General features: G+C 44.6%; 1 protein-coding gene across 2 annotated transcripts in view; it reads left to right on the forward strand.

The window, feature by feature from the left end:
• INCENP (inner centromere protein) overlaps positions 1-12,081 on the forward strand; it is a 29,310-nt gene extending 17,229 nt beyond the window's left edge. For both annotated transcript variants that reach the window (XM_077287968.1, XM_077287969.1), the window contains exons 7-18: positions 5,204-5,318; positions 5,704-5,737; positions 6,521-6,638; positions 7,220-7,366; positions 8,568-8,677; positions 8,778-8,898; positions 9,064-9,186; positions 9,285-9,418; positions 9,503-9,614; positions 9,692-9,841; positions 11,440-11,596; positions 11,684-12,081. In XM_077287968.1, the coding sequence (XP_077144083.1) occupies positions 5,204-5,318; positions 5,704-5,737; positions 6,521-6,638; positions 7,220-7,366; positions 8,568-8,677; positions 8,778-8,898; positions 9,064-9,186; positions 9,285-9,418; positions 9,503-9,614; positions 9,692-9,841; positions 11,440-11,596; positions 11,684-11,898 (1,536 nt within the window). In that variant the 3' untranslated portion in view covers positions 11,899-12,081. The remainder of the gene's footprint in view (positions 1-5,203; positions 5,319-5,703; positions 5,738-6,520; positions 6,639-7,219; positions 7,367-8,567; positions 8,678-8,777; positions 8,899-9,063; positions 9,187-9,284; positions 9,419-9,502; positions 9,615-9,691; positions 9,842-11,439; positions 11,597-11,683) is intronic.
• Positions 12,082-25,759: the final 13,678 nt, after the last annotated feature.

A 25,759-nucleotide genomic window follows, 5' to 3' on the forward strand; every position in this document is an offset into this window, starting at 1 on the left:
GCATAACACACTGCGGGGCTGGGATTACCAAGGTGGGTGGCCGCACTGTCCGCACAGGAGCAGTCTGCAAGCCTGGCTGTGACGTCAGACTGCCAGAGCTCACTGCGCCTGCACCAGACAGTACTACACAGCGCAGGCACCGGATTTCATGCGAACACAGCGCGGAGGGGGCGGTGCCAGCGCCCCTGAAGATTTGAGTGACTGCAGTGTGGCGTTTCAAGCAGGGGGGTGAGGACCTGCCTCCCAGGCGAAAGAAAGGTATTTTGGAGAATTTATAAAACGCATTATTTTGGGAATACATACACCAAAAACTATAAGAGCCACCTTGTTAGAATGCAGCATTACTGCTGCACAAGGTGGCTTTTTTAGTTTTTGATTCATTTATTACCTCAATAAAGCGTTTTAAAAATTGGCCACAAATACCAGATATTGTATCTGGAGGCGGTCCGAATCGTCCTCTATCAATCTCCCAACTGCCGTCACTCTTCTCTTCAGGGGCGATGGTCGCCGCGCCCTTCGCGCTGTTGCTTCTTAAATCCGGCGCCTGCGCTGTGCGTGCCTGCCTGGGGCCCGCACTGTGTTATTCATTATGCACAGTGCGGGGCTGGGGTTCCTGGGCATGCGCACTGCGCTTGTCAGACGGTCCCCCGCCTTCCAGCATTGCCGGAATATACAGGTTTCATTGCTGACGTTTTGAACAGCCACAAAGAACAACGCTGGAAGGCGGGGGACCGGGGGAGCGTCTGACAAGCGCAGTGCGCATGCCCAGGAACCCCAGCCCCGCACTGTGCATAATGAATAACACAGTGCGGGGCGGGGATTCAGGAACAGGGTGGCCGCACAGGCGCAGTCAGGCACCCTGCATCTGAGCTGACTGACGATGAAGACTGCGCAGGCCCCAGGCAGGCACGCACAGCGCAGGCGCCGGATTTAAGAAGCAACAGCGCGAAGGGGGCGGCGACCATCGCCCCTGAAGAGAAGAGTGACGGCAGTTGGGAGATTGATAGAGGACGATTCGGACCGCCTCCAGGTACAATATCTGGTATTTGTGGCCAATTTTTAAAACGCTTTATTGAGGTAATAAATGAATAAAAAACTAAAAGAGCCACCTTGTTAGACTGCAGCATTACTGCTGCACAAGGTGGCTTTTAGTTTATAACGGCTGGGGGGGGGGGGGTGACAGTGGCCCTTTAAGACATCTGTACTGGACTCTCAAACTATTTCTGCTCTCTTCGCAGCTTGGAAAAAGTTTGCAAATATTCCATATAAAACTTTTAGATATGACCAACTAAAAAATGTACTTTTGTAGATAATAAATATCATAACTAACCAAAATATTCTCTTATCCTGGAAATATCTTGGATTAAAATTCTTTTCTCCCTTCCCCTCTCCTTTCCTTACTTCTCCCTCCCCTCTGTCCTTAAAGGGAACCTGTCACCCCATTTTTTAAAGATGAGATAAAAATAGTGTTAAATAGGGGCAGAGCTGTGCTTTACATTAGTGTCTTTTTTTGTGCCTTTATTCCCCAGCTATGCTGCCGAAATACCTTTGTAAAGTCGCCGTTTTGGGCTGTCACTCACGCTGGTCTGGTCAAATGGGCGTGGTGACATCGCTGTTTCTTCCCCCAGATCTTGCTTATCTGTCCGTTGGTGGTGTAGTGGTTTGCGCATGTCCAGCTGCCGAATCCACTGCGCAGGTGAAGGAAAAAGAGCGCTATCTGCGCTATTCCCCTGGTGATCGGTGGGGGCGGCCATCTTCCTGAGGCCGCGCGTGCGCAGATGGAGTGCTCTGCTGCACGGGCCTTCAGGAAAATGGCCGTGGGATGCCGCGCGTGCGCAGATGGAGATGGAGTTTGCATCTCGGCTTCAGGAAAATGGCCGCCGCGATCTCCATCTGCGCACGCGCGGCATCCTGCGGCCATTTTCCTGAAGCCCCGTGCAGCAGAGCACTCCATCTGTGCACGCACGGCCTCAGGAAGATGGCCGCCCCCACCGATCACCAGGGGAATAGCGCAGATCGCGCTCTTTTTCCTTCACCTGCGCAGTGGATTCGGCAGCTGGACATGCGCAAACCACTACGCCACCAACGGACAGATAAGCAAGATCTGGGGGAAGAAACAGCGATGTCACCACGCCCATTTGACCAGACCAGCGTGAGTGACAGCCCAAAACGGCAACTTTACAAAGGTATTTCGGCAGCATAGCTGGGGAATAAAGGCACAAAAGACACTAATGTAAAGCACAGCTCTGCCCCTATTTAACGCTATTTTTATCTCATCTTTAAAAAACGGGGTGACAGGTTCCCTTTAAGGGACATATCAAGATCTACACATCAATACTAATCCCTGACTTGCCCTAATGTCTCCTTTTTGTAAATAGTTACATTTTGTTAATAAAAATGTATTTAAATAAGAAAAGGGATAGTCATTAACCCCTTCATGACCCAGCCTATTTTGGCCTTAATGACCTGGCCGTTTTTTGCAATTCTAACCAGTGTCCCTTTATGAGGTAATAACTCAGGAACGCTTCAACGGATCCTAGCGGTTCTGAGATGTTTTTTCGTGACATATTAGGCTTCATGTTAGTGGTAAATTTAGGTAGATAATTTTTGCGTTTATTTGTGAAAAAAAATGGAAATTTGGCAAATTTTGAAAATTTCACAATTTTCAAATTTTTAATTTTTATTCTGTTAAACGAGAGAGTTATGTGACACAAAATAGTTAATAAATAACATTACCCACATGTCTACTTTACATCAGCACAATTTTGGAAACAATTTTTTTTTTTTTGCTAGGAAGTTATAAGGGTTAAAATTTGACCAGCGATTTCTCATTTTTACAACAAAATTTAAAAAACCATTTTTTTTAGGGACCACCTCACATTTGAAGTCAGTTTGAGGGGTCTATATATGGCTGAAAATACCCAAAAAAGACACCATTCTAAAAACTGCACCCTTCAAGGTGCTCAAAACCACATTCAAAAAGTTTTTATTAACCCTTCAGGTGCTTCACAGCAGCAGAAACAACATGGAAGGAAAAAATGAACATTTAACTTTTTAGTCACAAAAATGATCTTTTTGAGCCGTGAAAATAAAAAATCATTTTTCTTTCCTCAAAAATTGTTTTAGCAAGCAATTTTTTTTATTTTCACAAGGGTAACAGGAGAAATTGGACCCCAATAGTTGCTGCCCAGTTTGTCCTGAGTACGCTGATACCCCATATGTGGGGGTAAACCACTGTTTGGGCACACGTCGGGGCTCGGAAGGGAAGGAGTGACGTTTAGAAATGCAGAGTTTGATGGAATGGTCTGCGGGCATCACGTTGCGTTTGCAGAGCCCCTGATCTGCCTAAACAGTAGAAACCCCCCACAAGTGACCCCATTTTGGAAACTAGACCCCCCAAGGAACTTATCCAGATGTATGGTGAGCACTTTGAACCCCCAAGTGCTTCACAGAAGTTTATAACGTAGAGCCGTGAAAATAAAAAATCATTTTTCTTTCCTCAAAAATGATGTTTTAGCAAGCAATTTTTTATTTTCGCAAGGGTAACAGGACAAACTGGGCAGCAACTATTTGGGTCCAATTTCTCCTGAGTATGCTGGTACCCCATATGTGGGGGTAAACCACTGTTTGGGTGCACGTCAGGGCTCGGAATGGAGGGAGCACCATTTGACTTTTTGAACGCAAGATTGGCTGGAATCAATGGTGGCGCCATGTTGCGTTTGGAGACCCCTGATGTGCCTAAACAGTGGAAACCCCTCAATTCTAACTCCAACACTAACCCCAACACACCCCTAACCATAACCCTAACCACAAGCCTAATCTTAACCCTATTTCCAACCCTAGCCCTAATGCCAACCCTAACTCTAATTGCAACTCTAAGGCTATGTGTCCACGTTGCGGATTCGTGAGATTTTTCCGCACCATTTTTGAAAAATCCGCAGGTAAAATGCACTGCGTTTTACCTGCGGATTTCCAGTGTTTTTTTGTGCGGATTCCTATTGAGGAACAGGTGTAAAACGCTGCGGAATCCGCACAAAGAATTGACATGCTGCGGAAAATACAATGCAGCGTTGCCGCGCGGTATTTTCCGCACCATGGGCACAGCGGATTTGGTTTTTCATAGGTTTACATGGTACTGTAAACCTGATGGAAAACTGGTACGAATCCGCAGCGGCCAATCCGCTGAGGATCCGCAGCCAAATCCGCACCATGTGCACATAGGCTTAGAACTAGGCTAGTTCTAAGCCTAGTTCCAACCCATTTTCTTTATTTTTATTATTGTCCCTACCTATGGGGGTGATAAAGGGGGGGGTTCATTTACTATTTTTTTTATTTTGATCACTCTGATAGGTATTATCAGTGATCAAAATATACCTGGAACACTGCGCATGCGCCCACCATTTTGGAAGATGGCGGTGCCCATGGAGCAGACGAACGGACATCGGGAGGCTCGGTAAGTATGAAGGAGGGGACAGGCGGACGGAGGGGAGCGGAGCACAGGACGGAGGACGGAGGACTGGGGAGGCGATCGGTGGCGGGGGGCAGATCAGGGTTTCCAGCCATGGCCGATGATATTGCAGCATCGGCCATGGCTGGATTGTAATATTTCGCCATTTTCATAGGTGAAATATTATAAATCGCTCTGATTGGCTGTTTCACTTTCAACAGCCAATCAGAGCGATCGTAGCCACGTGGGGGGGGGGGGATTGGGGGGGTTGAAGGTGAAGCACCCCCCCTGGGCTGACGTGCCACTCCCCCTGTCCCTGCAGATGGGGTGAAATTGGAGTTAACCCTTTCACCCGATCTGCATGGACGCGATCCCTCCATGACGCCACATAAGCGTCACAGGTCGGATTGGCACCGACTTTCATGACGCCTACGTGGCTTCACAGGTCGGGAAGGGGTTAAAAGTTTGAAACTTGCATTTATTTTTTTTTTTTTTTAACTTTTGGTCAAATTTCTGATGTTTTTCTAAGTAAACACAAAACGCATCAACCTAAATTTCCCATTAACATAAAATGTATCACGAAAAAAGCGCAGTAATTGAGACTGTTGAATTGTTCCAGATTTATTCCCACAAAGTGCCAGGTTTGAAAAAAAAATTTGGCCTGGTCACATTTGCTGTAAACCTGAGCATTGTTTCAATTATTTTTCAGAATCTGTACCTTACCAAGTGCAATATTGCATGTTTCTTGCTTTCCAGGCTCCAGAAAACCTTAGGCATTCTGTGCGAACAAGGGCTTTTAACAAGATTACCATTAGCAACCAGCCAGACACTGAGCCGGAACCGATGGTGACTGGACAGTCGTTGAGTACTGGTTAGTTATGTATATAACTACAATGGACAATAATGGTTCTAAATAACTTCCAGAGCAGATTATGTATCTAAGCACTCGGTCATCCTGTTAGGACTGTATCGCTATAAACTGTTTTGTTGCATGCAGAAAATGTCTTGTGCGATTCAACAAGAGTAAAAGAAAACAATGTAACATGTGCTACTGCAGAACAGATGTAAGCACAACTGGCTGAGCATTCCTTTAGTTAGGTTTGTGGCCTATTAGAGTATTATCAGAAATTAGTTTAATTTTTTATTTTTTTTGTTTATCCCATGAACTTATTACTGATTTTTAGAAGTAGTTATCCCAGCCCAGAGAACCCTTTTATCAGAAACCTAAGTAACATATTTCATTCTGTTATCTACAGAGACTGATGCTGATGTGGACGATCAAACTATAAGGTAAAAATCCGTGGCATTCTAGTAAAATGAGATGTTGACTTCCTAACCCCCGGAGCTTTTTTCGGTTTTGCGTTTGCTTTTCGCTCCCCTCCTTCCCAGAGCCATAACTTTTTTTTTTTTTTTTTTCCCCGACAATATGGCCATGTGAGACGAGTTGTACTTTTGAACGACACCATTGGTTTTACTGTGTTGAGAAACAGAACACGGGAAAAAATTTCCAAGTGCGGTGAAATTGCCCAAAAAATGTGCAATCCCACACTTGATTTTTGTCTGGCTTTTTTGCTATGTTCACTAAATGCTAAAACTGACCTGCCATTATGATTCTCCAGGTCATTACGAGTTCATAGACGCCAAACATGTCTAGGTTTGCGTGCCGAGCTGACGTTTTTAATGATACCATTTTGGTGCAGATACATTCTTTTGATCGCCTGTTATTGCATTTTAATGCAATGTTGTGGTGTCCAAAAAACGTAATTCTGGCATTTTGATTTTCTTCTCGCTACGCTGTTTAGCGATCAGGTTAATTTTTATTTTTATTTTTTATTGATCAGGCGATACCAAATATGTGTGTGTATGTTTGTTTGATTTTTATTATTTAATTTTGAATGGGGTGAAAGGGGGTCACATGACCGCTCACACCAGAGAATCCTCACAGCGCATTATGTGAGGATTGACAAGACTGCAGTCTTGAATTCTTCTGGAAGTTTGCAAGTTGGCCAAGAAAACAAATACCTGGTATACTGTAACTTGATTAAGGGTAAAAATTGTATATTCTTGTTGCAGACGAAAGAGCTATAAACGTGCTGTGGATGAGCTGTCTGATGGTGACCAATCTAGTGATGAGCCAGTGAATTCACCTCCGAGGAAGAAAACTCCTTCTCCCCCATGTCCTCCTAGCAAAGTGAGTTTCCCGGCCAATAAAAGTTGCTGGGTTGTAATGTAGACTTTGTAGTTGTAGGAGATTTTACCCGTTCAATATAATGGCTAAATTGATCCTTCAAGCAAAGAATGATTGCAATATAGTCCACTTTTTGTTATCCATATACTTCTAGTCAATATTGCCCACTTATAAATGCTATGGTTAATGTCCATCCGCAGCAGTGTAAGGACAGTTCAGTTTCAAAACCAGGCTTGCTAAATGTTGGTGCTTCCACACTTGTGCAAACCAATTATTGAATTGCCTGTATAGTCACTGAAAATCATCAAACTATGGGTATTGATGTGATATCGCTGAGTCCCATCGGGTTATTGGGGAATTGTGGTTTGCATCGATTGCACAGCCCTCCCACCATTCTGCATATTAATATGGAATCACACATTTTGGGGGCAAAATATATAGAAACTTTTTTAATAAAGGGTTCTCCAATTTGGTGCTTTGTTTTTGTTTTTTTTAAGGGGCATTTTAATCTTTTGAGCCCAGTTTAAGTAAGTAATTTTTTTTTTTTTTTTAACCGTCATTTTACTCAGTATCTTATTTTTTAGGTTGTAAAACCACCTCCTCATATGAGGAGTTTCCTGCACACAGTGCAAAAAAATCAAATACTAATGATGACTCCAGGTTCTATTGGGAAAAGTCTCATCGCAAAAACTTTTATAAAGCGCAACACTCCTCTCAAAGTGGACGCCAAGGTATGTGGGAGTTCACATTGAGTTCACATTGGACCACTAACAATGTTCTGGTAGAATACAGTAAGAGGAGCCAGAACCAGGTCCTGTCATGCTCCCACAGTGTGTTCAGGAGTCTTTGTGGCCCCTGCAGTTGAGCTTTTCTGTAGGAAAATTGTGCTGTCGGTACTGTAATATTAGAAAAAGATGGAAGGCACATTAACACTTCAGTGTTATAATCTATTAGCAGACTCGTGCTAGTCAAGGCTTCATGACATAGTTTCTCAAGCAGTGATGTTTCAGTGTCTGTGGCAAAATCACTGTAGCAGCTACAGGGAGAGAATGAAGTGCTATTCTGCCTGCAGCCGCTCACTTTCTTTCACTGGGGAGGGTACAGTGAGCTGTTGGCCACTGTATTAGGAGCGTGGCTGTGATCACTCCCTGCCACCCTAACTGACAGTCATCTCTGCATTATAAGCGTACAGAGCACGCTGTCAATCTGCCAGGGCGTGCTCTCTATATAGTAAGCGTCTGGGGAGAGGGTTGGAGCTTGACACGCTGAAACATATAGCAAAACGAACATAGCTTGTGGGTGCCGTACTTGCTTGTGATTTCTGCCGAAGTGAAGATGTAAAGGGTGGTTCCAGCATGTCCATCCAGTGTGAATAAAAGATTTTTTTTTATTAGAACAATATAAAACCAATAGTAAAAGTGAGAAACTCTCAATGTGACACATTTTTGGCACACCTCGGCATACTTATTCTAACTGGATGGATGTGCTTGAAACGCAATTTTCATCTATATAGCAAGTGCTAGCTGTTACTGCCCCCTGCACCACCCTGATGACTTAATACAAGTGGCTGTAAGGCAAGTAGTGACAGGTTCCCCCCAAGACTATTAATTTGGGTCTTTATACAGTACCGCACCCAATAGTGTTTTATGGGGGGGGGGGGGGGGGAGTTTAGTTAGTTGCTTTTAGGTAGTTGTCCTGCTCTTTATGACAGCAAATTATCATAGATCTTCTTTTTTTTTTTTTTCCCATTTCCAATATCCAGACAGAAGTAAGTGCTTAACTTCTTATAGGTATCACTGTTGGTTAAGATTGTTTAAGATTTCAGGGTGAAGGGGTGTGCTGATTACTCACAAGGCCTGGTGTAGGTGTTCTGACTTTATTTTGAGGCAAGCTTACGGTGTAAGTAATGACATCCCTCTTGCATAATCATAGGAAAAGGAGCGCCAACGCCTGGAAGCTCTCCGCAAGAAAGAGGAGGCTGAACTTCAGCGCAAGCAGAAAATCGAGGAGGGCAAGAAACGCAAACAGGAGGAACTCAAGCTGTGAGTAATTCTAAGCAGCTGATTGTTTTAGTACACTTGTGTTTCCGGAATAATGGAGCCACTCTGGTTAAAAACTTATTTTTCAATATATACTATATAGGAGGAGAGAAGAGCGTCTGCGTAAGGTCCTGCAGGCTCGGGAGAGGGTGGAACAATTGGAGGAAGAGAAAAAGAAGAAAATAGAGCAGAAGTTTGCTCAAATAGATGAGAAGAGTGAAAAGGTAAAATCTTTTAAAAGGTCGTCCAACCTAATCTGCAAATCTTATAGAATAGCCAACAGAAAAATGTTTTTACCTATTCATAAATGTATACATTTTTCTCCCCAATCTGAAATCTATTTATCTGTACATTAAGTGTTTAGTGCCTTACTTTGTTCTAACTTACAGGTGAGAGAGGACAGATTGGCTGAGGAGAAGGCCAAAAAGAAATTAACAGCTAAAAAACAAGAGGATGTAGAGAGCAGGAGGCGACAGGAGGAGGAAGTTCGGAAAAACAAAGCTAAACAGCTGGTGTGTTTGTAAAAATGATAGGCTATAATTTTGAACATAGATTTTTCTGATTATAATATTTGTAGCTGCAATTAATCTGTAAATTACTTGTTTTGTAGGAGGAAGAACAGAAAAAGAGGGAAGAGGAGGAACAGGAAAGGCAAAGAAAGCTTGCAGAGGCCAAAAAACTTGCTGATATGCGACAAGCGGAACTGGAACGTGAAAAGGAGCAGGAGCGCCTCAGAGCTGAAAAGTGAGCAGCGGCTCTGCCACCTTACAGTCCCTGGCACAGACTATCTTTACTCAGTAGCATAACGTTTTGTTTTTATTTGTACAGAGAAAGGGAACGCTTAGAAAGAGAGCGAGCACTTCAGTTACAGAGGGAACTAGAGCGAGCCGCTCAGGAGAAGGAGCAACAGCGCAGAGAAGCGGACGAACGCAAGAAGAAGGTGGGCATACTGTTGAGACAGCCATTACACTCTTTCCTCTATTGTCTCCAAACCTGAAGTCATTGTTTTGATTCAAGGAGCACCAAGAACGGTTGGAGAAAGAGCGACAAGAAAAATTACGTAAAGAAATAGAGGCCAAAAAAGTTAAAGAGCTGGAAGAGCAGGAGAGAATTGCAAAGGAGAAACAGGCAGTGGCCCCTCTGCTGAATGTCACTGTGGATATACAGGTATGAGCTGACTATAAGAGTGTAGAAACAAATAAAACAGATATTGGATTACTTGAGACAACCCAGGTCCATATAGTCTACTTCAGAGAACGGATGTCAAAAGTGGGGTTTCACTTGTGTCCCCCTTTACGATTCAGTTTAGATCCAATGTGCATTTTACCAGCTGTGCAAACAACCATTTGAGCAAGAATGCCATTTGCACCATTCCGTTTTAATAAAATGCAATATAATAAAAAGTAACATAATTAAGATCCGCCGCATGACCTTTATTAGAGGACAGAAGGTTTCTGCCTCTAAGGGTATGTTTCCACGTTCAGGAAACGCTGTGTGTTTGACGCTGCGTAGAGCCGCAGCGTCAAACAAGCAGCGTCCAGATGTTACAGCATAGTGGAGGGGATTTCATGAAATCCCGTCTCCACTATGCAGTAAAAGACGCATGCGGCAGACCCGCGGAAACAGACATGCGGCGCGTCTTTTCAGAATGCAGCATGTCCTTACATAGCAGAAACAACGCAGGTGACCTCAAGTGCAGATTTGGTGCAGATTTTACCTGCGTAAAATCCTGACCAAATCCTGATGCAATCCTGAGCGTGGACACATACTCTAACAGCAGTGACTGGAGTTGGCTCCAATTCCTGTGGATTAACCATTTGAACAACATTGTCAATCACTGACTGCAGCACTTAAAGGGGTTGTGCCATGACTCACACTTTGCTGTTAAAAGCTTCTAAACAGCTATAAATGTTCCTAAAAAATGCTTCAAGTGAACATCACTTCTATGTTTAAGTCCTCTGATTCGCTTGTGTCCCCTTCAGGGAGAAGTAGAAACTGTGGGAGGGATTACTGGAAGACCCATGTGACAGCAGCTGCCTCACTCATTGGTTCAGCTGCCACATCACTGCCTTTCTACTCACCTTCCCCACTGTAGTGATCAAATAGTTCCCCACTACATTCCAGCTTCACAGTAATCCACGTCTTATGTTTGTGCTCATTACTATACATCTGTGGAAACACACTCCCCTGTGTAACTTAGTTGTGTGTTGTATATATGTGATTCGGGCCTCGTGATTTACCCCTTGGTTTACCATGTGGTGCAGATTATAAAATCCCCAGCATGTCAGTTGTGTTGGGACACTCATGTGGAGCACCTCCCACTTCATTGCACATTCCCAAGGAGGCAGAATGTCCTGTACCTGTGAGATTTTCTAGGAGCAAGGTGGTAACATTGTACTTGCAAATTGTCACTCACGCCTTCAGGGGTGTACTTTATTGAAAGTGATGATTAGTCTGAGCAAACCTCTACCCACCCCCCCTCAACAAACTAGTCACTCACTGATTTGCATAGTGCGTGTTCAGGGGTTAAGTTAACTTTGTTTATTTAGCAACTGCTAAGAAACAAACAGTACCTTATTAGAATGCAGGAAGAATCGACTATACAGTAATGGTGGTGGTTAGGGGAGAGGGGGTGACAAATGCAGATGTCAGGATACCTTTTAAAATTGTTGTGGATAAAACATTACATCACCCGTTAAATAGCACTCAGCCATAGTATGTGACTCCATAGAAATAGTTCCTGTAACACCTTTGTATCCTCACAGAACTCCCCAGCCTGTGAATCCTATGAGATGACTCCAAAGAGCTACAAGCCTCCGTCTGTTAAAATCAATGCAGACGACTATGGCATGGACTTAAATAGCGATGATTCCACAGATGATGAAAGTAAACCTCGCAAGCCTATTCCAGTGTGGGCTTCTGGTGAGTGGGATTTGGTCACAGTACTTCTAGAGCGGGTGTAGTGTACCTATTGCATCTTAAATATTTTTTATTTTTTCCCCTCCACAGGAAATCAGCTTGCCCAATCAATGTGTCAGCAGTACTACAATCCTGTAGATGTGGACAAATTCTATGGCATCATTGACAGCCCAAAATTAGAAGACCTGTTTTATAAGAGCAAGCCGCGATATAACAAGCGCACTAGTTCGGCAGTATGGCACTCTCCTCCATTAAGTGGCAACAGGCAGCATCTAGCTGTGGGCTATGGACTAAAGAAATACTGAGCTAGGAAACAGCAGCCTTACAAACCCACAACCCAAACTACTCCACGCTGCTCTTAAACTTGTCTGGCTGAATGTTCATTTTATCTGTTTTATGTATATTATATTTTTTGTTACTGGCTATCTTATATATGTGTATGGTAGACAAGTCTCATTTTAAAAATAAAGATTCTTTAAGGATTAGTACAACTTCTGCATTTAATGAATGGTAGGTTGATGTATTTTTTTTTTTTATCTTGGGCAATGTTCAGATAGCTAGTGTATGGCAGACCTACTCTTCACTATGCATTAAGAAAAAATGACACTTGTGCAGATCTGTAAGAAGAAGCTTTGTTTAAATATTGTACATATTGCATGTATCGGGTGCTGGTCACGTGGCTCTGTTAGGAATTTCAATTTTCATTATGTTTTAAGGGTATGTGCACACGATGCAGATTTAGTACAGAATTGGTGCAGAACTGCAGCAGATTTTTCTGCTGCAGAAACGCTGCAGAACTGCACTGTGATTTACAGTACAATGTAAATCAATGGGAAAAAAAAAAAGCTGTGCACATGGTGCAGAAAAATCTGCGCAGAAACGCTGCAGATTTCAAAGAAGTGCACGTCGCTTCTTTTGTGCAGTTCTGCAGCGTTTCTGCTGCAGATTTTTCTGCGCCATGTGCACAGCTTTTTTTTTTCCCCATTGATTTACATTGTACTGCACAGAAACTGCATAGAATCTGCACAGAAACTGCGCAGAATCTGCATAGAATCTGCATAGAATCTGCATAGAAACTGCACAGAAACTGCACAGAATCTGCGCAGAAACTGCATAGAAACTGCACAGAAACTGCATCAAATCTGCAGATGCAGATTTAGTGCAGAAAATTCTGCACCACATTTCCTACGTGTGCACATAGCCTAAACCTTCGTGTTTGGTTTAGTAGTTAAATTAGTGGTATGTATTCCTTTCATTTAAATAAATAAATAGATAAAGGTCAATCTGTATAGGTTGCCTGCATGACTTCTTTGTGCCAGGTCTGTGCGAGCCCCTGAAGGTTACATTGCATATTGCCATGTAGATTTATGCAGTTCCTGTCGGAATCCCTGAAAAGCTGGATTCAGATGGAGCCAGAGACTTCAATGACGCAAGCAAACCTCAAACTGAATTGTTTTTTTTTTTTTTTTTCTCCCATTCTGCTGTCCCTGATGGTCTTTTCTCATGGGCACAAGAACATAATGTAAGCTGTGCCTTATACAAGTCTGTACTACTTTGGAAGGGACATTTTCCTGAATACTGGGTGTGATGCTGGCAGATGTTCGGACTGTGTAGGGGTTGTCTTTCCTCTGCTGAAAATAAGCTCATGGCAGAATAACCTCCTGTTCATGAAGTGGGATACACTATAGCCTTGCTTTAACCCCTTAGTGATGGAGCCAAATTTTTGAAATCTGACCAGTGTCAATTTATGTGGTAATAACTCTGGATTACGTCAACAAATCCCAGTGATTTTGAGATTGTTTTTTCATGACACATTATACTTTATGATAATGGTAAATTTAGGTAGATATGTTTTGTGTTTATTTATGAAAAATATCAGAAATTTGAGAAAAATGTAAAAAAATTTGCAATTTTCAAACTTTGAATGATTATCCCTTTAATCCAGATAGTCATACCACAGCAAAACATTAATAAATAACATTTCCCTCGTGTCTGCTTTACATCAGCACCATTTGTAAAATGTTATTTTATTTTGTTAGCATTTTAGGAGGTTTAAAAATGTAGCAGTAATTTTTCATTTTTTCAAGGAAATTTACAAAATTTATGCTTTTAGGGACCTATCCATGTTTGAAGTGACTTTAGGGGTCCCATATATTGGGAAACCCCCAAAAGTGATACCATTTTAACCCCTTCCCGACCCATGACGCCTATGCGGCGTCATGGAATGATCGCGTCCCTGCAGATCGGGTGAAGGGGTTAACTCCTATTTTACCCGATCTGCAGGGAGAGGGGGAGTGGTACTTCAGCCCAGGGGGGGTGGCTTCACCCCCCCCCGTGGCTACGATCGCTCTGATTGGCTGTTGAAAGTGAAACTGCCAATCAGAGCGATTTGTAATATTTCACCTAAAAAACTGGTGAAATATTACAATCCAGCCATGGCCGATGCTGCAATATCATTGGCCATGGCTGGAAATACTAAAGTGAATCCGCACAAAAAAACACTGGAAATCTGCTGTAAATCCGCAGGTAAAACGCAGTGCCTTTTACCTGCAGATTTTTCAAAAATCGTGCGGAAAGATCTCACACGAATCCGCAACGTGAGCACATAGCCTTAGGGTTAGGGTTGGAATTAGAGTTAGGGTTGGAATTAGGGCTAGGGTTTGAAATAGGGTTAAGATTAGGCTTGTGGTTAGGGTTACGGATAGGGTTAGGGGTGTGTTGGGGTTACAGTTGTGGTTAGGGTTGGGATTAGGGTTACGGTTGGGATTAGGGTTAGGATTAGGGTTACGGTTGTGTTGCGGTTAGGGTTGTGGTTAGGGGTGTGTTGGGGTTAGGGTTGTGATTAGGGTTATGGCTACAGTTGGGATTAGGATTAGGGGTGTGTTGGGGTTAGTGTTGAAGTTAGAATTGAGGGGTTTCCACTGTTTAGGCACATCAGGGGTCTCCAAACGCAACATGGCGCCACCATTGATTCCAGCCAATCTTGCGTTCAAAAAGTCAAATGGTTCTCCCGCCCTTCCAAGCACCGACGTGCGCCCAAACAGTGGTTTACCCCCACATTTGGGGTACCAGCGTACTCAGGACAAACTGGGCAACAACTGTTGGGGTCCAATTTCTCCTGTTACCCTTGCAAAAATAAAAAATTACTTGCTAAAACATAATTTTTGAGGAAAGAACAATTATTTTTTATTTTCACGGCTCTGCGTTATAAACTTCTGTGAAGCACTTGGGGGTTGAAAGTGCTCACCACACATCTAGATAAGTTCCTTCGGGGGTCTAGTTTCCAAAATGGGGTCACTTGTGGGGGGGTTTCTACTGTTTAGGCATATCAGGGGCTCTGCAAACGTAACATGATGCCCGCAGACCATTCCATCAAAGTCTGCATTCCAAAACGTCACTACTTCCCTTCCGAGCCCCGGCATGTGCCCAAACAGTGGTTTACCCCCACATATGGGGTATCAGCGTACTCAGGAGAAACTGGACAACGACTTTTGGGGTCCAATTTCTCCTGTTACTCTTGCAAAAATAAAAAATTCTGGGCTAAAAAAATATTTTTGAGGAAAGGAAACACATTTATTATTTTCACGGCTCTGCGTTATAAACTTCTGTGAAGCACTTGGGGGTGCAAAGTGCTCACCACACATCTAGATAAGTTCCCTTGGGGGTCTAGTTTCCAAAATGGAGTCACTTGTGGGGAGTTCCTACTGTTTAGGCACATCAGGGACTCTGCAAACGCAACCTGATGCCCGCAGAGCATTCCATCAAAGTCTGCATTTCAAAACGTCACTACTTTCCTTCCGAACCCCGACGTGTGCCAAAACAGTGGTTTACCCCCACATATGGGGTATCAGCGTACTCAGGACAAACTGGACAACAACTTTTGGGGTCCAATTTCTCCTATTACCCTTGGGAAAATAAAAAATTCTGGGCTAAAAATCATTTTTGAGGAAAGAAAAATTATTTTTTTATTTTCACGGCTCTGCGTTATAAACTTCTGTGAAGCACCTGGGGGTTATAAGTGCTCACTATGCATCTAGATAAGTTCCTTGGGGGGTCTAGTTTCCAAAATGGGGTCACTTGTAGGGGAGCTCCAATGTTTAGGCACACAGGGGCTCTCCAAACGCGACATGGTGTCCGCTAACGATTGGAGCTAATTTTCCATTCAAAAAGTCAAATGGCACGCCTCCCCTTCCGAGCCTTGCCGTGCACCCAAACAGTGGTTTACCCCCACATATGAGGTATCGGCGTACTCAGGAGAAATTGCCCAACTAATTTTAGGATCCATTTTATCCTGTTGCCCATGTGAAAATGAAAGAATTGAGGCTAAAAGAAATTTTGTGTGAAAAAAAAGTACTTTTTCATTTTTGCGGATCAATTTGTGAAGCACCTGGGGGTTTAAAGTGCTCACTATGCCTCTAGATGAGTTCCTTGGGGGGTCTAGTTTCCAAAATGGGGTCACTTGTGGAGGAGCTCCAATGTTTAGGCACACAGGGGTTTTCCAAACGCGACATGGTGTCCGCTAACGATGGAGATAATTTTTCATTCAAAAAGTCAAATGGCGCTCCTTCCCTTCCGGGCCTTACCATGTGCCCAAACAGTGGTTTACCCCCACATGTGAGGTATTGGCGTACTCAGGAGAAATTGCCCAACAAAATTTAGGATCCATTTTATCCTGTTGCCCATGTGAAAATGAAAAAATTGAGGCTAAAATAATTTTTTTGTGAAAAAAAAGTACTTTTTCATTTTTACGGATCAATTTGTGAAGCACCTGGGGGTTTAAAGTGCTCACTATGCTTCTAGATAAGTTCCTTGGGGGGTCTAGTTTCCAAAATGGGGTCACTTGTGGGGGAGCTCCAATGTTTAGGCACACGGGGGCTCTCCAAACGCGACATGGTGTCCGCTAAAGATTGGAGCCAATTTTTCATTGAAAAAGTCAAATGGCGCTCCTTCCCTTCCGAGCCCTGCCGTGCGCCCAAACAGTGGTTTACCCCCACATATGAGGTATCAGCGTACTCAGGACAAATTGGACAACAACGTCCGTGGTCCAGTTTCTCCTTTTACCCTTGGGAAAATAAAAAATTTGTTGCTAAAAGATCATTTTTGTGACTAAAAAGTTAAATGTTCATTTTTTACTTCCATGTTTCTTCTGCTGCTGTGAAACACCTGAAGGGTTAATAAACTTCTTGAATGTGGTTTTGAGCACCTTGAGGGGTGCAGTTTTTAGAATGGTGTCACTTTTGGGTATTTTCAGCCATATAGAACCCTCAAACTGACTTCAAATGTGAGGTGGTCCCTAAAAAAAATGGTTTTGTAAATTTTGTTGTAAAAATGAGAAATCACTGGTCAAATTTTAACCCTTATAACTTCCTAGCAAAAAAAAAATTTGTTTCCAAAATTGTGCTGATGTAAAGTAGACATGTGGGAAATGTTATTTATTAACTATTTTGTGTCACATAACTCTCTGGTTTAACAGAATAAAAATTCAAAATGTGAAAATTGCGAAATTTTCAAAATTTTTGCCAAATTTCCACTTTTTTCACAAATAAACTCAGAAATTATCGACCTAAATTTACCACTAACATGAAGCCCAATATGTCACGAAAAAACAATCTCAGAATCGCTAGGATCCGTTGAAGCGTTCCTGAGTTATTACCTCATAAAGGGACACTGGTCAGAATTGCAAAAAACGGCAAGGTCATGAAGGGGTTAAAAACAGCACCCCCTGACATATTGAAAACAGCTTTCAGGTAGTTTATTAATCCTTCAGGTGCTTTACAGGAATTAATGCAAAGTGGTATGACAGAAATGAAAAAGTGTATTTTTACCACCTAAATGCCTCTAACTTCTGAACAGGTTACAACAGCCGTCAGACTCTAAGGCCGCTATTTGGTCATGAATTGCCATCTCAAACATCAGGATCACAAAATCATGATCGGAGGGCACCAATTGGGATAAAGAGGAAGCCCCCACACTCTGTTAACCATTTATAATGATGTAGTCACTATTGACAGCAGCATCTAAGGGGTTAAACAGATTTGGACGGGGCAAACACTGATTGTGGCTAATGCAGCAAGTTGTCAGCTATCGTGTACAGTCGACAGCTGCTGGATTGTCACCTATATGGGGATGCTAGTCTCTTATATCTCAGGTCAGTTAAAAGGCGTATTGGCTGTCATTAAGGGGCAGTGACTAGATCTCAATACATACTACATACATTAAATATACACTGCTCAAAAAAATCTTCGTTATATTGTTCTCAATGAATGCAAGCACCAAACATTAAAAATTATCAATATAAATCACAACTAATATCCCATGGAGGTCTGGAATGATACTCAAAATCAAATAACAGGATTATCCAACTTCAGTAGAAATGCCTCAAGACAAGGAAATGATGCTCAGTAGCGTAAATGCTTTCACCCCTAGAGGTACAGTAGCATGAGGCGGTGTCTGCAACCCACAGAAGTGGCATACCAATGTGAGTTGTGGCAAGAAGTGTAGCTGTGTCTGTCAGTCTCAAACATTACTGCTATTAATGTACGACGCCATCATGAATTAAAATCCTGCAGTGCACACAAGGTCCCCCTTCCATGATCCAGAGGAGGCATGACAGAAGGTCAGGTGGTCGCATGAGACCAAAATAAAACTGTTTAGTATCCATACCATTCGCCATGTTTGGAGGAAGGATGATATATAATACATCATACTCTGGTTATTTTCTGCAAAGGGGACAGGATACCTGCGCCGTATTGAAGGGAGGATGGATGGAGTAATGTATCGTGAGATTTTGGCCTACAATCTCTTACCTCCAGTAAGAGCATTGAAGATGGGTCGTGGCTGGGTCTTCCAGCATGACAAGGACCTCTTATCACACAGCCAGGTCTATGTTAGAGTAACATCCACTCAAGGTTTGCAAGCAGGACATTGCCACATGCATCAAGTTGCTTTTGTGAGCTTGTCCTCTTCCCACGGTGCCTCCTTGTGCCATGTCTTTACCAGGTAAGGGACGCACCCAACGGTGCACATGTAAGACTCTGTTCACCTGTCAGTTTATCCTTTGTTGTCCTATGAGTATAGCACGAAAGAAAACCTGATTCATCTGACCATGACACTCTTCTGTTTCTTTGTTCCATTAATGATGCTTAACTACCCATTGTAGGTATCCCAACAGAAGAGCATAAGCGCTGAGGTCAGTTTGCCCTATTTCTGACACCTTTCTCTCGTGGCCAGGAACCTTTTTTGAGATTGGAACAGACAGGCCAGCTTGTGCTTGATACGCACCTAAAATTCATGACTTAATTTTCAGATTTCCTTCATTGGGCCACATTTAAGAACTACGACTACATCCTGGGAAGGTCTCACAAGACCTGCCATTTAAGAGATGGTGGGTATGGGATTTCTTCCAGTATTGAGAATACCTCTTTAACTCTGCCACTGGTTTGCTCCAGTCATCATAAGAAGTTGCATAAGATTAGAAAAGCATGGTGTCTAGAAGTGATCATCAGCTACATTGGTGGTCTGTGATTGCTGACTCAGTGCACTGCAAATCTACCTGTCACATCCCCAATCTCTCTTCTGATTAGTAGACCGCTGCAAAGTCATTATGTTGCGTCATGATGCAAGTATGAAGTACCAGCTACCTACTAATGAGCAGAAGCTCTGGATATGTCAGTGTCTGGTCCAGTGCCTGTGGACCACTGCTGGAGCATGGTCTTGGAAATCTGTTTTGTTCAAGTCTTAGGGTATATTATTCAGGCAGATTTGGAGCTGGTCGTCTCTGAAAACTGAGAACACTCAAAAAATTAACATTTTCATTTCTATGTAAAAATGACTCTGGATTTTGAGCACCTTTTAAAAACATCAGGCTTTTAATGATGCCAAGCTGTTACATCAGGTGTTTTCCGCTTGGAAGATGCTCAATACTTTACAACAGATGTCAATGGGAAAGACACATCTGGAAATGCCCAAGTGTGGTTTTTTTGTGTGTTTTTTTTTGTTTTGTTAGCATTTTAGTTTAACTCCTTCCCAATCTAGCCACTTTCTGTTTTTGCATTTTCCTCTCCTAAGGCTGCCGTCACACTAGTAGTATTTGGTCAGTATTTTACATCAGTATTTGTAAGCCAAAACCAGGAGTGGGTGATAAATGCAGAAGTGGTGCATATGTTTCTATTATACTTTTCCTCTGATGTAAAATACAGACCAAATACTGCTAGTGTGACGGCAGCCTTAGTCATAACTTTTTTTTTTTTTCTTCTGTGGGACAAGGCATATCACAGGGCGCTATGGGAGAGAGCGATCATCCCGGATGTGAAGAGTTAACACATCCGGCATCATCGCGTCCCAGAAAGGGGGCGGGGCTTAGCGCCGAGCGGCTCCGGCGATACCGCCGGCCATCCTGACCGTGGACACGTACCCCAAAGGGCTTCACCTCTGGCGTAATCCTTGAAAAATGCCCCGGTCTTAAAGACATATGACCAGCATGCCCTGGTCTTAAAGGCACGTGACCAGTATGCCCTGGTCTTACGCACATGGCCAGTATGCCCTGGTCTTAAAGGCACATGACCAGTATGCCCTGGTCTTAAAGGCACGTGACCAGTATGCCCTGGTCTTAAAGGCACGTGACCAGTATGCCCTGGTCTTAAAGGCACGTGACCAGTATGCCCTGGGCTTAAAGGCACGTGACCAGTATGCCCTGGGCTTAAAGGCACGTGACCAGTATGCCCTGGTCTTAAAGGCACGTGACCAGTATGCCCTGGTCTTAAAGGCACGTGACCAGTATGCCCTGGTCTTAAAGGCACGTGACCAGTATGCCCTAGTCTTACGCACATGGCCAGTATGCCCTGGTCTTAAAGGCACATGACCAGCATGTCCTGGTCTTAAAGGCACGTGACCAGTATGCCCTGGTCTTAAAGGCACGTGACCAGTATGCCCTGGTCTTAAAGGCACGTGACCAGTATGCCCTGGTCTTAAAGGCACGTGACCAGTATGCCCTAGTCTTACGCACATGGCCAGTATGCCCTGGTCTTAAAGGCACATGACCAGCATGTCCTGGTCTTAAAGGCACATGACCAGCATGTCCTGGTCTTAAAGGCACATGACCAGTATACCCTGGTCTTAAAAGCAAATGACCGGTATGCCCTGGTCTTAAAGGCACCTGACCAGTATGCCCTGGTCTTAAAGGCACATGACCAGTATGCCCTGGTCTTAAAGGCACATGACCAGTATGCGCTGGTCTTAAAGGCACATGACCAGTATGCCCTGGTCTTAAAGGCACATGACCAGTATGCCCTGGTCTTAAAGGCACATGACCAGTATGCCCTGGTCTTAGAGGCACATGACCAGTAGGCCCTGGTTCTTAAAGGCACATGACCATTTAAAGGCACATAAACAGTATGCCCCCCTAAAGTCACAAGACCAGTATTCCCTGGTCTTAAAGGCGCACGACCAGTATTCTCTAGTCTTAAAGGCGCATGACCAGTATTCACTGGTCTTAAGGGCACATGTTCAATCCGAAGCTGGTCACCCTAACTGAGCTCTGGAGCCCTCCGCCGCTGATCCCAGTTTATCTCAGAGTACCTAGTCCCCTCAGTGGACTTTGTCAATGGTTTCTCTGACCAAGAGATTGAATCCCTCTGTGAACCCTCTGTGGCTCAGAGTGCTCGCAGGACCGATATACATGGTCCCTCTCCTACAATGGGAGCCGTCGGCTAGCAGGGGCCGCAAGTATTCTAAAATGTACAGGCGTCTAGAAAACGGAAGTTTTCATTTCCTGATCTCTCCCCTATGATTTGTTGAGAACAACGCTCTGAATATGGATCAGATATTGCCCTGGATTGCCAGAGCTTCAGAAAAAGAGGAACTCGCCTATTTATATCATCAACAAATTGACGAGCGGTTCCCTGGACAGAAGCCTCTACGTGGGATGCCATACCTGGTCTGATTTTTAAGGGCGACGGGTCCTTTAAAGGGCACCGATTTCCCCCCCCCCCCCCACACACCATCAACAGACGAGCACATGCAGTGTCGCCTCCATGTATCCTCTTCTGCATCCAGGCCTATCGCCAGACAACCTGCCCTGGCGTCCGAGCACCCCCCTTTGTATCACCACTATTTAGCGGCTGATGCAAGAAAGCGGACGATTCCTCCCTGTTAAGAGGATGGTGGATCGAGGGTTCCTAATTTTCTACTCTGTACGACGATGGCAAGAGACTGTATTTTCCTGACCTGCTGGATGCAGCCCCGCATTCTGCCACTTGGCAGACTAACCGGGTAGAATTTCTTGTGGTATACCTACCTGTGTCCCTGCCAGATGTATCATCAATTAAAATACCACAGACGGTCGGATAGCAAATCTGGTTCGTTCCGCCTTGTGGCTTCGGGTTCAGCGCTCTACCCTTCCTTAGCCGTCACATGGCTTGCTGGACCAATAGTCTCCTGGTCAGAGACCTTAACTACTTCGATTCACACAAGTAACCTTTCCCCGAAGACACTACAGCTGGCCAATCAAATCTTCTGAGCGGGAGACTAACAAGGGATCGTATCTTTTCTACAGACCCAACCAGCAGTGGAAGCGTTGTCCAGGACAGTCTAGATCTAAGGGATCTTGGTTCCAAAAAGGGAATGAAAAGTAAGACCGATCCTGGATCTCAAACTTCTAACAACCTTTGACAAGGTCCTCCTTTTTCAAATGGAGTTCCTCCGCTCAGCCATTACTTCAACTGAAAAATGTGGAGTTTCTGTCATCCATCGATATTCGGGATTTTTACCCTCACATTCCTGTTTTTCCCCTCTACAATAATCCCTTCGCCTTCCATTCGCGAACAGCATTTTCAAGTCACGACCTTGCCCTTCGGCCTGGCTACCGCACCAGAGTGGTCGCAAGGGTCATGGCGGTTGTCATGTGCCTCTTGCACCCCACAAGCATGGTCGTCCTGCCCTATTTGGTCGACTTTCTAGCCGCTCTTCCAGGACTACGCTGAGTCGTCTATATCACTTGCAATACCCTCTCACTTGGGCTAGCAGCTAAACTTAGACAAGTTTTTTCCTCATTCCCAGCCCAGCAGATCCTTTTTGAGGATGATCCTGCACAAGAAGGATGGTAATCCTCTCTCGAGTCAAGGTCGTGGCTCTTCAACAGGGAGCTCGTACACTTGGTCACTCATTCCCTCGGTTCATTCAATTCACTAGGAGGGTTCTGGGGGAAAAAGACGACAATGGAAGCAGTTTCTTTCGCTCCACTCGTTTTCAGCAAGTCAATCAGGCTTTCAAAGGACAGTCTCTGAACTCCTTCCTCATCCAGAGCCTTCTCCTGGTCCAATGGTTATTAGTGAATACCAATGCCAGTCTTCTTCTCCCGATCATTGCTCTGGGGATCCGAATGGTACGGCTAATCCTACAGCAGGTCCACTGCCTTCAGGCGGGTCAACCATCCGTCTTCAATTGGATAATGCCATGACTGCGCCATACGTCAACCATCTAGCAGGTAGCCACAGTCAAGCGCCATGGCTGAGGTACCTCGCACTCTCTGATGGGCCGAGATCTATCACTCGGTGATCTCAGCAGTACATATCCCTGGAGTAGAACACTGGGCGGCAGACATATTCAGCCGTCAGGGTTTCTCCTCAAGTGAGTGGGAACTTCACTCGGAAGTCTTCCATCAGATCTGCCTTCCCTGGAGTACTCCAGATGTAGGTCGGATGGCGTCCAAATTGAACACCAATGCACTCCAGTTCATGGATCGACCTCGAGATCCAAGACCATCGCAGTGCATGCTCTGTTCTTCCATGGTACCAATTTCCATAACCCCTCTTCCACTACTTCTGAGATCTTTTTGGAAGCAGGAAGGGCCCCAGTGATCCCGGGAGACCCGCACTGACAATGTCAGGTTCTCTCGCTTGCCGTACTAGTATTTTTTCCGTCTTATTGCGACAAAACTGCGAATATGGAATTTCTAGCAGGGAGTCTTCACCTGTAGTTCTTCCCTACCGCGTACCGTTAGATCTGTGGGAAATTAATGGTCCTGTGGATCTTACAGTAGACTCCTTTTTTGACCCGGACAGACTTTACTATCAGGGAAGGTCGCTCCCCTTTTTTCTCTGCGTTCCTGTCATCCTGATAAGTCTTCAGAGCTCGCCGCTCTGTTCTTTCAGACTTTTTTCCTTATTACCACCAAGGCAAGGTCACCCTCAGGCCATCTCCTTCCCTCGTTACCAAGGTGGTATTGTATTCCCTCTGTCGCAGGGGCATCGTCCTTCTCTCATCTCTTTTGGCTCCAGTCCACAAAACGGAATGGGTTCTCCATAATCTGGAAGAAGTGAGTGCTCCGAGTGGGTACGTATCGAGGACGGCGTCCTTCCAAAGGTTGGACACTTTACTTGGGCTTCTCGATGGTAAGACGGCTTCCTGACGGTCACAGGAAGGGTTTAGCCATTTCATCAGCCATGTTAGCCTGGTGGATTCTTTTCACCATCCAGGAGTCCTCCCGTGCTAGATGTGAGCCTATCTCCCTGTCTGAGGGCTCTAGACACCAGACGTCGGCAAGCACGGCCGCAAGCTTGCGAATTCCTCCAGTCTGCATGCATTCTTGAAGCACTATATTTCCCACACTTCCACAGATGTGAGTCTGGGCAGGCAGACTCTGCAGGCCGCGGTGACGCACTTGTAAGTAGTGGTTACACCGGCCTGATCTGATGTTGTCCCCACCCAGGGACTGCTTTGGGACGTCCCCCGGTCTGTGTCCCCCAATGAGGCGAAGGAGAAATAGGGATTTTTGTGTACTCACCGTAAAATCCTTTTCTCCGAGCCATTCATTGGGGGACACAGCTCCCTCCCTATTATTAGTTTGTGCTTGTTTTATAATTTGACATGCTATACTCTCACATGTAATGTGACATGCTATACGCTCATATGTTGTTATTGATCTCCTACTGCTTTTGCACCGAACTGGTTAGCTGAGAGCCAGCAGGAGGGTGTATACTGCAGGGGAGGAGCTAACTTTCTTTGTATCACTTAGTGTCAGCCTCCTAGTGGCAGAAGCATACACCCACGGTCTGTGTCCCCCAATGAATGGCTCGGAGAAAAGGATTTTACGGTGAGTACACAAAAATCCCTATTTTCGCCAAAACGACGCATTGCGACGTATGCAAAAAAAACGCTAGTGTGAAAGTAGCCTAAGCCACTCCATGACCTTAATGTGCTTCTTTTTGAGCTACTCCTTTGTTGCCTTGGCTGTATGTTTTGGGTCATTGCTGGAAGACCCAGCCACAACTCATTTTTAATGTCCTGGCAGAGGGAAGGAGGTTGTCACTCTGGATTTTACAGTACATGACTCCATCCATTCTCACATTGATGTGGTGAAGTAGTCCTGTGCCCTTAGCAGAGAAACACCCCTAAAACATAATGTTTCCACCTCCATGCTTGACAGTGAGGACCGTGTTTTTTGGGTCATAGGCAGCATTTCACTTCCTCCAAACACTGTCAGTTGAGTTAAAGGGAATCTGTAACCCCAAAGTACTGCAGTGCGCAAGCGCCGGGCCTATCTGACCTTTCTTGGCGCCTGCGCACTGCAGTAATTTGCTGTGCCCTCAACAGGGCCGACAAAGTACGCCTGCGCCAGAGCCGCAGCAGGAAGACAAGAGGACGTCAGCGTATAAAGATGGGAGGCGCTGGACCCGGACCGCGACGCCCATCAGACCCAAACAGAACCGTGGTCGCCCCTGGGTGAGTATAATATAACCTGTTTTTCTTACCTTTCAGGTTACATCGGGGGCTTATCTACAGCGTTACAGAATGCTGTAGATAAGCCCCTGATGCCGGAGGCCTTATATACCATTTTTGGGGTGACAGATTCCCTTTAATGCCATGGACCTCAATTTTTGTCTCATCTGAGCACCTCTTAATCACTCACAGAATCATCCAGGCATTTATTGGCAAACTTCAGATGGGACTGCACATGTGTCTTCTTGAGCAGGGGGACCTTGCTGGCACTGCAGGATTTTAAACCTTTACACCGTAATGTGTTGCCAATGGTTTTCTTGGTGACTGTGGTCCCAGCAGTCTTGAGATCATTAACAAGTCCCCCCCCCCGTGTAGTTTTAGGCTGATCTCTCACCTTCCTCATGATCAAGAGTACCCCACAAGGTGAGATTTTGCATTGTGCCCCAGATC

This window comes from Ranitomeya variabilis, chromosome 2 (genome assembly GCF_051348905.1).
Source record: "Ranitomeya variabilis isolate aRanVar5 chromosome 2, aRanVar5.hap1, whole genome shotgun sequence".
Lineage (NCBI taxonomy): Eukaryota > Metazoa > Chordata > Amphibia > Anura > Dendrobatidae > Ranitomeya > Ranitomeya variabilis.